This window comes from Drosophila innubila, assembly GCF_004354385.1.
Source record: "Drosophila innubila isolate TH190305 chromosome 2R unlocalized genomic scaffold, UK_Dinn_1.0 1_C_2R, whole genome shotgun sequence".
NCBI lineage: Eukaryota > Metazoa > Arthropoda > Insecta > Diptera > Drosophilidae > Drosophila > Drosophila innubila.
Window position 1 is genome coordinate 2629376 of NW_022995374.1, and position 15292 is coordinate 2644667.

Below are 15292 nucleotides of genomic sequence, written 5' to 3' on the forward strand. Positions count from 1 at the left end.
TGTCTCTTCCTATTCCATAAAACGGTTCAGGAACTTTTAGGAGCTTGGGATCCATTTTAGGATTCGCCTAATATGCGATCCTAGTTGGTTTACCTTCTTCCGCACTACATTAGACGTTACTTTCGCCTTGCTGAGTAAAGTAACACTCAAGTGGCAAGAGAATGTTGCATGGATTGCTCCGATTGTTGCCACACTTACCTCATCGCAGGCGGAGCAGCGCGGCTTAAGCGTCTCGGCATGATGGCGTCCACAATACATGCGTCCATCGCGATGAAAGTAGATGAGATCCACGAGCAGCTCGCGGCAGATGCAGCACGTAAAGCAACCAGGATGCCAGCTGGCATTTGGTCCCAGGCGCGTGGCAAACACAGCAATGTCGCCAGTGGAAATCAGTTCGTCGCACTGCAAAATTTGTGAGGAATTTCTCTTAGTTTTGGTTAAGTTTTAGTTTTAGGAGGAACGAGGAGAAGAGACTTACGCCATCGCAGGGACGGGCGCTCATCAGTTGTCGGACATTGCCGCGTCCAAGTGCATCACGTTTGCGTTGTGTGGAAAACAGACGCAGCTCCTTGCGCTCCTCATCTGTCAGTGAGTGACAGTAACGAACCTGCAGTGACACAAGGTAACAGAAAGAACCGTTTTTTTTGGTTTGGTGAACAACAGAAGACAGACAGGCAAATCATATGTTTACTGAATGGACGGATGGTTGGATGGATGGTTGGATGGTTTGATGGCCTGGCAAGTTGAAGCACGCCCCGTGGGCAGCAGCAGAAAAAGCAGCGAAAGCAAGGTAACTTAAAGTGATCTTTCCCAGAAGTCAACTCAACCCAAAGATTGTTTGTCTAAAACAACAGCTACAGCTTCAGTGCGTTGCCAACTCAAGTGGTCAGTGGGCAGGGCAGACAGCCGCAGACAGAGACCGGTAGCCGGCAGTCGGTAGTCGACAGACGGTAGTCGGTAGACAACGCTGCCACATCAACGTGCAACTGCTCCTGGTTCGACTCCAACTCCAACTTCAACTCCATCTCCATCTTCTGCTTCAGTTGCTGCTGCGGTTAGCGTCTCGTTTGTGTTGTATGCAAATTTTTCGGCTGCCTCTTTTTTGTTGCCTGCCTCCTGCCTCCTGCCTCTTGGCACCATTTGATTTGACTCTCTGGCTTGGAATTTGGGCATTTGCCACACATTCCCTGCACCCTGGTTAGGGTGCATCGATATTTTTCACAAAATATTTTAAGCCAAATTTGTCATCTGCGTTTAATTCTAAGATGTTTTTACTCAGAAACCATAGTTCTAAAGTCAATTCCTGGTTGGAATATTTTTGTGTTAAAAAATGTTGGATTCGCCCTTTCATAGATGAAAATTACTATGTTTTAAGGACAAATGGTCCATTGATTTGAAAAAATTTTAAGAGCTCTAGTCCTTACAAAAGTTTAAATACCAATCATGTCAGGATCAGCCTAAAAATACTAAAAATATGCGAATAATAAAAACAAAAAAAAAATTTTTCAACTGAAAAATCGTTGACCAAGAATTGATTTTAGAACTATGGTTTCTCCGTGAAAACAGCTTAGAATTGAATGCAGATTACGAATTTGGGTTACCAATTTTAAATTTTTTTGCGTCCATACAAATCGACGCACCCTACTGGAGGTAACTCTTCGTTAGCATGGCAACCCCCAGTTAGTGGCAGTGGTTAAAATGCTAAAAGCAGTAACTGATACGACTAGTCGTACTCGTATCTGCAACTAACTCTGGGTATCCGCTCACTACGTGGTATAGTTTTTGTGGTTTTTTGGTTTTTTGAGGACTGTCCAGGGTCAGTTAGTTGCACTTGTTTCCTTGATTAATTAAAAGGCAACACAAATGTGTGGGAAAATCGCTGGCATTGACTTTGATATGCCGTTGTCGTAATTTGAGTTGCTGTCGTTGTTGTTGTTGCTGTTGTTGTTGTTGTTTGCAAGGCAGGGAAACATTCAAACCATTCAATCACGATAAAACGCGCACACATTTAAATAAATACCACGAAATTGACAGGGCAGACTCTCGCTCACCAGGGACACTGCACAGTGGTTGTGAGTGCTGTGAATACTGTGAATACGAGTACTGTGAACTCACCTCGTTATCATGCGGCGGCAGTTGATGCAGCAATTGTCGCACACGATACTGCTCTCCGGGACTGTTGACGTATGGCACTTTGTCGTCGGGTATTTGGGAGAAGTACAAGCGTACCTGCAAAGAATGAATCAAGAATGAATGGCTAAGCAGAAGAATGAATGCTGGAATGCAGCTGACAGAGAAAGAGACAGCGATAGCGACAGCGACAGCAAGAGCGAGAGAGATAAAGATGGAGTTAGAGGTCATACACTGATAAAAAAAATGTTCTAAAATCAAGATTTTGGTCTCAGAACTAAGATTTTTGGTCTAAAAAATGCGTCGAGAACATCACATTCTTGAATTAAGAGAACACATCTTGATTTTAAGAACATTTTAATTAAGACCAAGTTCTTATTTTAAGAATAAATGTTCTTAAAATTAAAATAAAAAAATAAAATAAATGAAAATTATTTTTTATATCTATATTTTTATTTTTATTTTTGAGTTTTGATTTATTTATATTTTATTCTGTTTCAGAACTGAAGCGGCCTCTCTAACCAGAGTGCCACGGTGCCATCATTTGTTTGATAGGAAATAGTACCTATTTATACTTTCCCAACAATTTAAGATATTTATTCTTATATTAAGATTTTAAGATTTTTTAGATTAATAATCTTAGTTTTAGTAATTTGGTCTTAAAATAATCTTATTTTAAGAACAAAATATTTAAGATGAATGTTCTTGATTTTAGAACTTGGTTTTTTCTTTCAGTGTACACTGTGCGCCTGACGAGATAAACTAAAGCTTAAAAGGGTTAAGCCAGACAATTCCCCGCAGTCAAGTGCCCAGTTGCTGTCACTTCATCATCATCATCATCATCCACATCATCATCATCATCTGGAGCGTCATCATCCTCCCGTTGATCAGTGGGAATGAGAGAGGTAACATAGAACGTCAAGCGGTCAACATTGCTTGACTCTGGCAACACAGCAGGCAACTGCCTAAAGATTTTTGATTTTATTACGTTGATTTGCCATTTTGGCCAAGTTGAAAGGTGCTTAACGTGCACTGCACTCGCTGAACTTCTAAGCCCAGAGTTCTTTATTGGCCACGTTTCTGCAAGTGCTGTTAAATTTGCAGCTATTGCGATCTGCAAGCAAATGATGACCACAACCCAAACCCAATCCCAAGCCCAATTCTGAATCCCATTCCTATGGCTGTCTCAGCTTTCTGCTAGCCAACTGGCAACTGACTGACTGACACATGGCTTATGCTGCGTCAACGTAAATGGCTGTAAATAAATTTTCAATTCTGTTTGTAACGTTTGCCAAAAATACAATACGGCAAATGGCAATGGCTAAAAAACTTTTCCTGCTCTGCGAGACATGTGATAGGCGGCGTTGTCACTGCACGTTGAGCGGGATTAATGCGACTCTGGAGGAGCATGAGGTTCAGCTGGAGTTTTGGGTTGAAGTTCAAGTACTGCCAGCGACCGAGGCTGAGAACATTCTGGTTGTGGACTGCCAAAAAAATTTGGTAGCGCGCTTTTAGGCGCCCAACGGGTTGAAAGATTGCGCAAGATTTATTTGCCATTGGCGCATATTTTACGCAAATAATTTATGTGGCGTTTATGTCAGCCGAAAATAATTGAAAAAATCTTTGGAAATGCTAGCCGCTTTTTTTTCGTCTGTTGAATTGGCCATAAAAGTCGCATTGAAAAATGGCTAACCAGAGCCATGCAGCTGCAACCGTGTGGGCAGCAGTTGTTGCGACCTGAGTTTCATTAGCGCAATCTAATTCGCAATATGCAGATAGATAGACATATAGACAGACCTTTAGTCAATATGGCCCATATGTTGGCCAGAAGAAGATTTAACTGCACTCTTAAGAATTTTACCATAAAATTGCACTAAAATAATCAATTTTCATACTAAAAACAAAGTTTTTGATAATCGCCCTAAACAAGGCGACAAAGGCGACTGGGAATTTTAATTTTTCAATTTTAGGAATTTTTTTCTAAAAATATACAAATTTTTTTCTAAAAATATACAAATTTTTTTCTTAAATATAGAACATTTTCTAAATTCTACGGTAGTACGGCCTAAATTATAGAAAATATTTCCATACACTGCTAAAAAAATGGTCTGCAGTATTTACCCATTCTTTACCCATTAACTGGTTTTGTATTTGCTTTACAGTGAAAAATATTTCAAACATATTTTTTTTTTTTTTTTTAATTAAAAAGTTACATGTATTATACATTGCCTAGGGATGTTGCGTGTATATTTCATTAAACTTTTTTTTATTCTTCTGGGACTGGGATTCGAACTTTGCTTTTAACTTAAATATTTTCTTCTTTTTTTTCGATTTTTAATGTGGTTTGTCCTTTAATTAAGAAAGTTTTCTTGAGTAGTCAATTGAAGAAAATTGCCCAAAATTTAAGAAAAAATTTAGTTTTTTAAAAACTAAGCCTAAACATTTATTTTAGGGTAATACTTTCCAATTTTAAGAAAAATATGTCAACAAATTAGATATTTTTTTTTAAATTTTAGATAAATTCTAATTTTATTGCGATATTTTTAGATATATAAAATTAATTTTCTTAGTGTAGTCCCTGAAAATGCAGTGACCAGTCTCGTTGCCAGAGAGAGAGAGGAAGGGAGAAGCAAGAGATTTTCGCTTGCCATCTCACACTGAGAAGCGATTCGAGGCAACGCCTGACTGACTGACTGACTGACTGGCTGACTGACTGACTGATTTATGGCCTTGTATTGCATATTTATTTACAGCCCAGATCTGGCCAGATCTGATACTGGCTGACAAAGTAACGCACAATAAGTCAAGTGGAGGCTTTGGCGCTCTTATCACTGGCCACAAATCAAGCAGCAAATCCACAATCAGAGATCAGCAAATCATGAAATCTTGGTCTGGCTTTGGCCCTGGGGACAGTTGGCCAGCAGATGAAAAGACTTACCTGATCTGGTCGTAGACCCGGCGGCACCCAAGTGTACTCCTCGAGCGCACAGCCGCTGTCATCGTCCGAATGCGATTGTCGCTGCATATCCATGTGAGGACCGGCCAGGAATGGAGCATGCACCGCCGACGAGGAGCCCGCCGGATGATGCAGCAGCGATGGCGGCGAGGGTGTCGATAGCGCCGGTGACAGCTGATGGTGTCCATGATGCTGTGGATGTTGTGGATGCTGTGGATGACCGTGTGGCAGCTGCTTCAGCGACGAGTTGGAGTACTTGGAGTTGGAGTTGGAGTTGGAGGAGCAACCGGAGGCAGCGGGCGAATACTGTGTGGCACCAGTTGGCAGCTGCTGATGATGCGGCGGCAAGTATTGCTGATGTCGTTGCAGCGGCAACGGCGATGTGGGCAACATGCAACCCGCATTCTGTGCCCCATACAATGCACCAGCCGACGAGCTGCTGGGCAGACCACTTGCCAAGCTGCCCAGCGGTGGCGGCAAGGGCAGAGGCAATGTTCCTACCCCGCCCACACCGCCCTGTCCCTGGCTGGGCGAGAAGTGGCGTGGCAGTGTGGGGATCTTCTGCAGATACGATATCTGCGTCAATGGTGTGCGGCTGATGGGCCTGCAAAAAATTCAAAAAAAAAAGGCAGAAATTGTGTTTAGTTATTGGTGTTTTTTGTGGCGTGGCTAATTTCAACTTAATTAAAATATTTGCAATATGCCATGTCGGGTTAAAGGTGCACTTGTTGGCCTGGGAAATTGTTTGAAGCACCACAAATTGTTTAAGCTCGCAAATCATATTTTTAATGTAATATAAAACCACAATACATTGTGTCTTTTTTTCTTTCTGCTTTGTTGTCTTTATGCCTTTGTAATTCGCTGGGTTGGATTTATGCGGTTTTGCACTTCCTATGCGTATTTGTTTTTATATACATATTACTCTTTTTTTCTGCTCGAGTTTCATTTGAACAAGCTGTCAATTTTAGTTTATTTTTTATGCGACGTTAAAAAAAGGATTGTTTTTTTTATTTCTTTGTTGATGCTGCGAAACGTCAAAATGAAAATACAAATTCGCTTCACAGCATTTACACAAACAAATCGACAGCTCTATTTTTGTTGTTGTCGATGTTATTGTTGTTGTTGTTTGTCTGATATATTCGCATGTTTTGCTATTGTCTGTTGTCTGCTTTCCGGGCCCTTGGGCTGTCGCTGTTTGTCATTTTGTTGTTGCCTGACATTGTTATCCTACCAAACGCTTCAAATACCCTGCAACCTTGTCATGCTGTATTTTCGACTGTGCATGTGTGTGTGTGTGTGTGTGTGTGCTTTTGGGTCTTGCTTTAAATAACTTTAATAATTAAAGCGTGTTTTTTTTGGGATTGCAAATAAGCCATTTTTTAATTATTAAATTTTATTTTAAATATTTTTGTCGTAAAAAATAATAGTTAAAATATAATGTTTAATTATAAGTTATAATATAACTAATATTTTCAATTTTTATTTAAGAAAAAGTTATTTTTCAATTTTTAAAATAAAATAATATAAAGCAAAAATTATTTTTCAACTAGACGTTAAAAATAAACTTTAAAAATAAATCTTTTAAACCAAGTGATGTATTTCCAAGATCTAAAAACATTTTCGATGTGTGTGGCTCAAAATTCTTTATGTGATACATCAAGTGTCTTTAACCTTTGCCATTGTTAAGAGTTTAAAAATAATTTTTTTTTTAATTTTTATCTTAAAAAACTAAAAATATTTTTTACTTTTGATATGTATTTTAATAATTATAATCGTTATGGTCTCTGCTTAATTTAAAATGTCAGATAATATTTTTATAAGTAATGTTTAGTCGCAATAAGAATTAATTCATACACATAAATTATTATTTCAATATTGAAACAATAAAAATAATTCATTCACAAATAATATTATTTTAATGAGAACATATAATTTATTTTATTTGCATATTTTTTACGCTTCTAAAAAAAACCGAATCTGTTAAATCTCTCATTTTTTTCGTAACTTACACTATTATTTCTAGTTTTGACTCTGGAAATATCCGCTTAAACACATGTTTTTCAATTGTAGCTCATTCGTGACTCATGTGGTGGCATCCACGGTGGCATGCACCAATTCATGCCAGTTGTTGTGGTTGTTGTTGTAGCTATCAAAGGATAACTGTGCATTGTCTGCGCATTTGTAACAGTAACTCTATTGGAATGGGTGTGGGCGTAACCGCCTCTGACTCTGTCTATATATATATATTCATTTGCGAATGTGTGAGTGCATTTGTGAGTAAGTGTGTGTGTGCGTGTGTGTGTATCTGTTCATGCGGGCGTTTTATCAAAACAATGTGACCGCCCTTTTGTTGTTTTTTCGGGCCATGCGAATTCTTTTTGTCTATTCCCTTTCATTCCCTTTCCCCCGTTTCAGTTCCCGCATTCACATTCACATTCACATTCGTATCTGCATCCTCATCCATAACCGTATCCGTATCCGTATCCGCTTTAGCGATTGCAATTCCATTTCCATTTCTAGTCCGCTGACTCTGTAGCTGCTGATGTGTCAATATTGTGTGAGCTCTGCGGTTGCTCTGCGGCTTGCCAGCAATTAATTGCACAGATTTTGGCCAGTGAGTAAACCCGGCTAAAATGTAGTTTTCCCATTGTTTTATGTAGCGTCGACATTTGCATTTTTTAAAGCTCTAAAAACAAGAATGCGTTGCAGGCGTGGGATTTAAAAAAAATAAAAGGAGAAACATTGCACGTGCAGTTTGGGTCTCTAACCCAATCCAATCCAAGTCACAGTCTCAGTCCCAGTCCCAGTTGCAGTCGCAGTCACAGCTGGAGACAGATGCCAACGACGACGACGGGGACCAAAAGTGTTGGCTGCTGTCAAATCAGCCGCATTCAAACTCAAATTACAAGCCAAACAAACGGCTGGCGGCACTCGGGCACAGGAATTGCGACTAGGATTGCAATTGGGAGACTGTCGACTACAGACTACAGACTGCCGACTACACTGATAAAAAAAATGTTCTAAAATCAAGATTTTGGTCTCAGAACTAAGATTTTTGGTCCAAAAAATGCGTCGAGAACATCAAATTCTTGAATTAAGAGAACACATCTTGATTTGAAGAACATTTTAAATAAGACCAAGTTCTTATTTTAAGAATAAATGTTCTTAAAATTAAAATAAAAAAATAAAATAAATGAAAATTATTTTTTATATCCATATATTTTTTTTTTATTTTTGAATTTTGATTTATTTATATTTTATTCTGTTTTAGTAATTTTATAAATGCTATTTTAATTTGTTACACTGATAAAAAAAATGTTCTAAAATCAAGATTTTGGTCTCACAACTAAGATTTTTGGTCTAAAAAATGCGTCGAGAACATCAAATTCTTGAATTAAGAGAACACATCTTGATTTTAAGAACATTTTAAATAAGACCAAGTTCTTATTTTAAGAATAAATGTTCTTAAAATTAAAATAAAAAAATAAAATAAATGAAAATTATTTTTTATATCTATATATTTTTTTTTTTTGAATTTTGATTTATTTATATTTAATTCGGTTTTAGTAATTTTATAAATGCTGTAAATGCCACGGTGCCATCATTTGTTTGATACGAAATAGTACCTATTTATACTTTCCTAACAATTTAAGATTTTTGTTCTTATATTAAGATTTTAAGATTTTTTAGATTAATAATCTTAGTTTTAGTAATTTGGTCTTAAAATAATCTTATTTTAAGAACAAAATATTTAAAATGAATGTTCTTGATCTTAGAAGTTGGTCTTTTTTTCAGTGTACAGACTGCAACTGGGGACCGACTCTCAGACTCTCAGCGCTATTCACAAATGAAAAGCGAATCAAATGGCAGTGCAAAAACTGTGCCTAAACACAAATTTGTTGCATTGGAAAATGAGAGGATAGTTGTGGCAGTTGCATTTGTGGCTGCACATTGAAGTCTTTTGAATTTATTGTGCGGTCAGCTGCGGGCCAGGCTAAAACTGAACCGACCTGCATTTCTTTTCATTCGCAATTTACAAATTTATTGTTGACTGCAACGAATTGCGTAAAATTGCCAGCAATTGTGGCAAGTTTCAATTTGGTTTGCGCGTGTTTTTCTCTCTCTGTTGTTGGCCAGGTTTATTAAGCCATTAAGGCCAACTCGACGCGCATTGCCGTTGGAAATGGAAAGTGGCTGGCTTTAAGATGCAACTGCTAAGCATTAGCAAACGCACAATTCGCAACAATGTTGCTGCAACATGTTGCTGTTGCTTGAATACAAAGAACACCCTGGAGATACACACTCGCATATATAAAATAAAAAAATACCCGACACAATAAATGCGGGCATTGCCTGCGGGCAGCTGTTGCCAATGTTTGTTTTTGCATTAAGCCAACTCAAAAAAAAAATAAAGGCAAAGGAGAAGAAGGGTTCAGTTTCAGTCCGAGCCTCACTTTGGCAGTCGTTGAACCAAAAAAAATGAAGGAAAAAAATAATAATAAAAAGTAAAACAGGTTTCTCACTTGGTCGATACAAGCCGTTGATTTCTCTAGGCCCAATGCTTTCGGGCCCTAAAACTAGTTCAAAGCGTTGCCATTGATAACCGCAACATGGCAACATGGCAACATCGCAACACTTCAACCTCTTGCAGCTGCCCCAGCACGACCGTGTCAAGTGTGGCAACTACACTGACAGAAAAGACCAATTTCTAAAATCAAGAGCGTCAATTTTAAATATTCTGTTCTTCAATTAAAACCATTTTTGGACAATTTTATTAATACTGAAAATATACGCAGTAATTAATATAAGATTAGAAATCTTCCATAACTTGATAAAAAATTAACCGATTGTCAAACGGATTGTCATTTTGATCATAATTTGTCCTCTAAATTGATTCTGCATTTAAATTTTAATCAGCTAGAAAATTTGATATTTTTTTAGTTCTAAGCCATTTATCATCCAATTTTCCATACATACCCCTTGACATTTTTTCAAAAACTTTGATCTCTCATAACTTCATCAAAACTTTACCGATTTTCAAGCGGAATGTCATTTTGATCATGGCTTTGCCTCTTTATTAATTCTGCATTTAAATTTTTATCATTTAGAAAATTTGACATTTTGTCGATTCTAAGCCATCTATCATCCAATTTTCCATACATACCCCTTGCCATTTTTTCAAAAACTTTGATCTCTCATAACTTCATTAAAAATTAACCGATTTTCAAACGGAATGTCATTTTGATCATAATTTGGCCTCTAAATTGATTCTGCATTTAAATTTTTTATCATTTAGAAAATTTGACATTTTGTCGATTCTAAGCCATCTATCATCCAATTTTCCATACATACCCCTTGCCATTTTTTCAAAAACTTTGATCTCTCATAACTTCATTAAAAATTAACCGATTTTCAAACGGAATGTCATTTTGATCATAATTTGGCCTCTAAATTGATTCTGCATTTAAATTTTTATCATTTAGAAAATTTGACATTTTGTCGATTCTAAGCCATCTATCATCCAATTTTCCATACATACCCCTTGCCATTTTTTCAAAAACTTTGATCTCTCATAACTTCATCAAAAATTAACCGATTTTCAAACGGAATGTCATTTTGATCATAATTTGTCCTCTAAATTGATTCTGCATTTAAATTTTTATCATTTAGAAAATTTGACATTTTGTCGATTCTAAGCCATCTATCATCCAATTTTCCATACATACCCCTTGCCATTTTTTCAAAACTTTGATCTCTCATAACTTCATCAAAATTAACCGATTTTCAAACGGAATGTCATTTTGATCATGATTTGGCCTCTAAATTGATTCTGCATTTAAATTTTATCATTTAGAAAATTTGACATTTTGTCGATTCTAAGCCATCTATCATCCAATTTTCCATACATACCCTTGCCATTTTTCAAAAACTTTGATCTCTCATAACTTCATCAAAAATTAACCGATTTTCAAACGGAATGTCATTTTGATCATAATTTGGCCTCTAAATTGATTCTGCATTTAAATTTTTATCATTTAGAAAATTTGACATTTTGTCGATTCTAAGCCATCTATCATCCAATTTTCCATACATACCCCTTGCCATTTTTCAAAAACTTTGATCTCTCATAACTTCATCAAAAATTAACCGATTTTCAAACGGAATGTCATTTTGATCATAATTTGTCCTCTAAATTGATTCTGCATTTAAATTTTTATCATTTAGAAAATTTGACATTTTGTCGATTCTAAGCCATCTATCATTCAATTTTCCATACCTACCCCTTGACATTTTTCCAAAAACTTTGATCTCTCATAACTTCATCAAAAAATAACCGATTTTCAAACGGAATGTCATTTTGATCATAATTTTGCCTCTAAATTGATTCTGCATTTAAATTTTAATCAGCCAGAAAATTTGATATTTTTTCGGTTGTAATTCGTAGTTTTGAAAGCAACATCTTGATTTGAGAATATTTTTTTGATCAGTGTATAGTATTGCCGTGGCTTAAGCACCCGCCATCTCCATTATGGCTTCGGCCTGAAGATCACTTTGCTGTACTCGTACTATATTTAGCTGGGCCTGCTTATCTGCTAGCTGGCATCTAAATGAATGATCATTATATACGGCACAGCGAACGCGTTGACAAATTGCAAAACTCTGAAGTCAACTGAAGTCAGCTGAAGTTGCTGCTTTTAAGCGATGGACGTCTCAATGGCTGGCCAGAGACAGTAAACCCAACCAACAATTGTTGCTGTCAGTCAGCCCGTCTGTCTGTCTGTCAGTCTGTCTGTCTGTCTGTCTGTCCGTCAGTCTGTCCCTCCATCAGTCTGTGTGGTTTCTGAGTCATTTGTTAGCTAGGCCACAAATTTAGGTTAATGCCGAGCATCAAACAAAGCGAAAGTTTCCACTTTAAGCTTCAAATATTTTCCATAACTAACTTTGGCCCAACTATGACCCCGCATAGAGCTACTGCCAGCAATTTAACGACTCAGACCGACAGGTGGTCCCTTAAAAGCCCGAACTACTCGTATGTCCTGGAATTTGACCGGTGAGACTTGTTTAGTAAGTTTTACGATGTTGCTGCGACACAACAATTATTGCCCAGGCTCCTTTTTGACTCCTTTTGCCAGCAATTGTTGGCTTTTATTGGTTCACAGCTGCAGCGACAGCGACAGCTTTATGATACCCTGTCTTTAGTTAAAGATTGATAAAGGGTGTAATAATAGACTTGTGTTTCTTAAAATAATTGAATGTTGATAAAACAGCAAACAAAGACAAACAATTTCTATATTAGTAAATAATTTGTAAGCATTTAAAATAATCTTTAACTAAATAATAAATAAATAATAAATAAATAATAAATAAATAATAAATAAATAATAAATAAATAATAAATAATAAAATAAATAATAATAATAAATAATAAATAAATAATAAATAATAAAATAAATAATAATAATAAATAATTCAAAAATAATTACAAAATTGAACTAATAATTAATTGTGGATCAGCGTGGCTTTCTAGTCATTTAGTTGTTTATTTAATGGTAAGTATATATCATATTCTCTTTTATTTATATTTTTTGTTATCATTGCTTTAATGGTATTTGCATTATAGTAATTAATTGTAGCACATTCATGTATTCATATTTTCCACAATTGATTTGCATTCCAGGGTATAGGTTGAAAGAAGAAGCACAGCAACAACTACAGCACCTACAAGTGGTAAAGCTTTAGTAAAACCCAACTGGCAAACAAGCTCACAACTAGTGCGATTGTCATAAACGATTTTTGAATTGACAATAAAAATTGCCGTAAACTTTATGGCGAACATGGAGAACACACGTACAACTAGCGACGATTTGCCCTCGGGGTCTACTTCAGTTACCCTCTTCCGTCCCATTCCTGCTCTCAGCTGGTGTGCATTGTGTCTGGCGGCAACGACAGTCGAGTCGTATTCCAACTGTGGCACTGAGGCTGTCTGCCTTGTCAACATGACATTTGGCGTGTTGACATTTTTATTGACTTTGGCATCTACTCGTACCACGTTCTCTGGCAAACATTCCAGGTTGTTGCTGTTTGTTTGTTGCAGCTAAAAGTTGATTAAGAATGTCTGTGTCCCATGCTGAGGCAGATGTTGTTGCTGGGACTGGGACTGGGACTGGGACTGGGATTGGACCTGCAATTGGAATTGGGACTCACACTGAAGCTGCAGTTGCGTGTGGTCAAACATAGCATTTATTGCGCATACGCCAAGTGGCACTAATTGCAGCTGGCTGCGAAATGAACATGCACACAAATAGAAATAGAAATCAATTAAGCGGCTAACTGTAAATAAAAGCCTGTTAATTTGTATTTGTTCAATTTAGAAAGTCGCGCATAAGCAAAATAATTGCATAATTTGTTTGGATCACAGGCAATTTTCACACCACACCAAAGCCAAAGAACATGTTGTTGTCAGCCCAAAACGAGAGAGGGAGAGACAGAGAGAGAGAGGGAGAGAGGGAGAGAGGGAGAGCGGGAGAGAGTGGCATGTGGCAAGTGAACAAATTGTTTGCTTATCTTTCGGTAACAAAGCTGACCAATTAATGTAGTTCCCTCGTTGTTGTTTTGTTCCCGGGCAACGTTAACAACATTTGCGAGGCGGCAAAAATGTTGCTGCAACATTTTGCAGTGTTGCTTAGCTTTGCTTTGCTTTAGGCTTTGTTGTTTGTGCTCTGCTAACGGCAACGAAAATTGTTTTACTAAGCGTGCAAATTTTCACAGCTGCTGCAACAGCAACAAACTATGCCAGTAATTTTCCTCTGTGTGTGTGTGTGTGTGTGTTGTGCGGCAAACATCGAAGCAAAAGATGCCCCAACACTTCAACTTTAGCTTCGGTCTAAGTTGCCACAACAACACGAACAAACAACAACAACAAGTTGCAAGCTGGGTCTCTTCAGTAACCAGAGTGTTAGCTGGAAACAAAAGCAGGTTTCAGCACTCAGCCGGAAAATGCATGGAAATGTTGTTCAGTTCAGTTCAGTTCAGTTCAGCTTAGATTGACTCGCTTTTGGCCTTCGTTTTGGCCTGGCTTGCACATCGTTTGCATTGGCAGTGAAATTGCATCATCAATGCAAATTTGGCGCGCTAAATGCTGGCTGACATAACGGCCAATAATGTTGGCCATGGTAATTGATTCAGACTATTAGTTTTTTTTTTTAAGTCTTGCTGCACACGACAAGTTCTAATTAATTTTAAACTCGCTGTAAATTCATCAAAATTGAAACGCATTTGTTTCGCTTCGCCCACTGATAGACTGTCTCTCTCTCTCTCTCTTTCACTCTCTGTCTGCATCGATCTCTTTCTGGCCAAGTCCAAGTTTGGCCCACGGCATTCAATCGGTCTTTGCTTGTCTTTGGTCTATGAACTTGTTTTTATCAACTCCTCTCGTAGTTTTTAATTGAAGCCGTGTCTTTGCTTTTTATGCTTTTTATCTTCGTCTTCGTCTTCGTCTTCGTCTTCGTCTCTTCCTTTTCTTTTCTTTTCATTTTTTGTGCTTCGTCTGGCCATTATAAATTATGCGGCTGCTTCGATTTTTCTACATTAATGTTTCCTCAGTGCGTGGTGATTATGCTCAATTTTGTTTTTGACCATAATTATTTCGACGCTTGTTCCATCCGTGTATCCGTTAACTTCAGATTGTTTTGTCTTATATTTCTCTTTTTGCTCATCTTTTGTTAGTTTCTGCTACGTTGTTGCCATTTGTACAGCAAATTGGCATTGATTGATATTTGTTTCTGCTTTGGCACTCCAAAAAACAATTGTTAAATTAAATAAATATGTAAGCATTCGGGAAATGTTCAAGTTTCCATGCTGTGAGTACTCGTATTCATACTAATACGAGTACTCGTATGCAAAGACCTTGAATCGTTGCCAACAATATGATACTAAGACTTTTGGAGTGTTTGACTATCGATTATCGTGTGAATTATTGAAGGTCAAAAAGATTGACTATTTCTTGGGGCTAGTTGTGGGAAAATGAAGCCAACTCTATATTAGGGTGCATCGTTTTGTATGGGCCCAAAAATAAGCGAATAATGTTAACTCAAATTCTTAATCTACATTTAGTTTTACGATGCTTACACCAAGAAACATTAGTTCTAAAATCCATTCCCTGCTAAACGCATTTTGATTTAAGAAATTAATTTTTTTTAAATTTTT

The 15292-nt window shown here is 37.1% G+C and overlaps 1 protein-coding gene across 1 annotated transcript in view; it reads right to left on the reverse strand.

Moving 5' to 3' along the window:
* LOC117785551 (protein prickle) overlaps window positions 1-15292 on the reverse strand; it is a 50663-nt gene that overhangs the window by 2967 nt on the left and 32404 nt on the right. The window contains exons 2-5 of the mRNA XM_034623633.1: window positions 5069-5690; window positions 2116-2229; window positions 479-607; window positions 199-402 (exon numbers count right to left, since the gene is read on the reverse strand). Coding sequence (XP_034479524.1) covers window positions 199-402; window positions 479-607; window positions 2116-2229; window positions 5069-5690 — 1069 coding nt within the window. The remainder of the gene's footprint in view (window positions 1-198; window positions 403-478; window positions 608-2115; window positions 2230-5068; window positions 5691-15292) is intronic.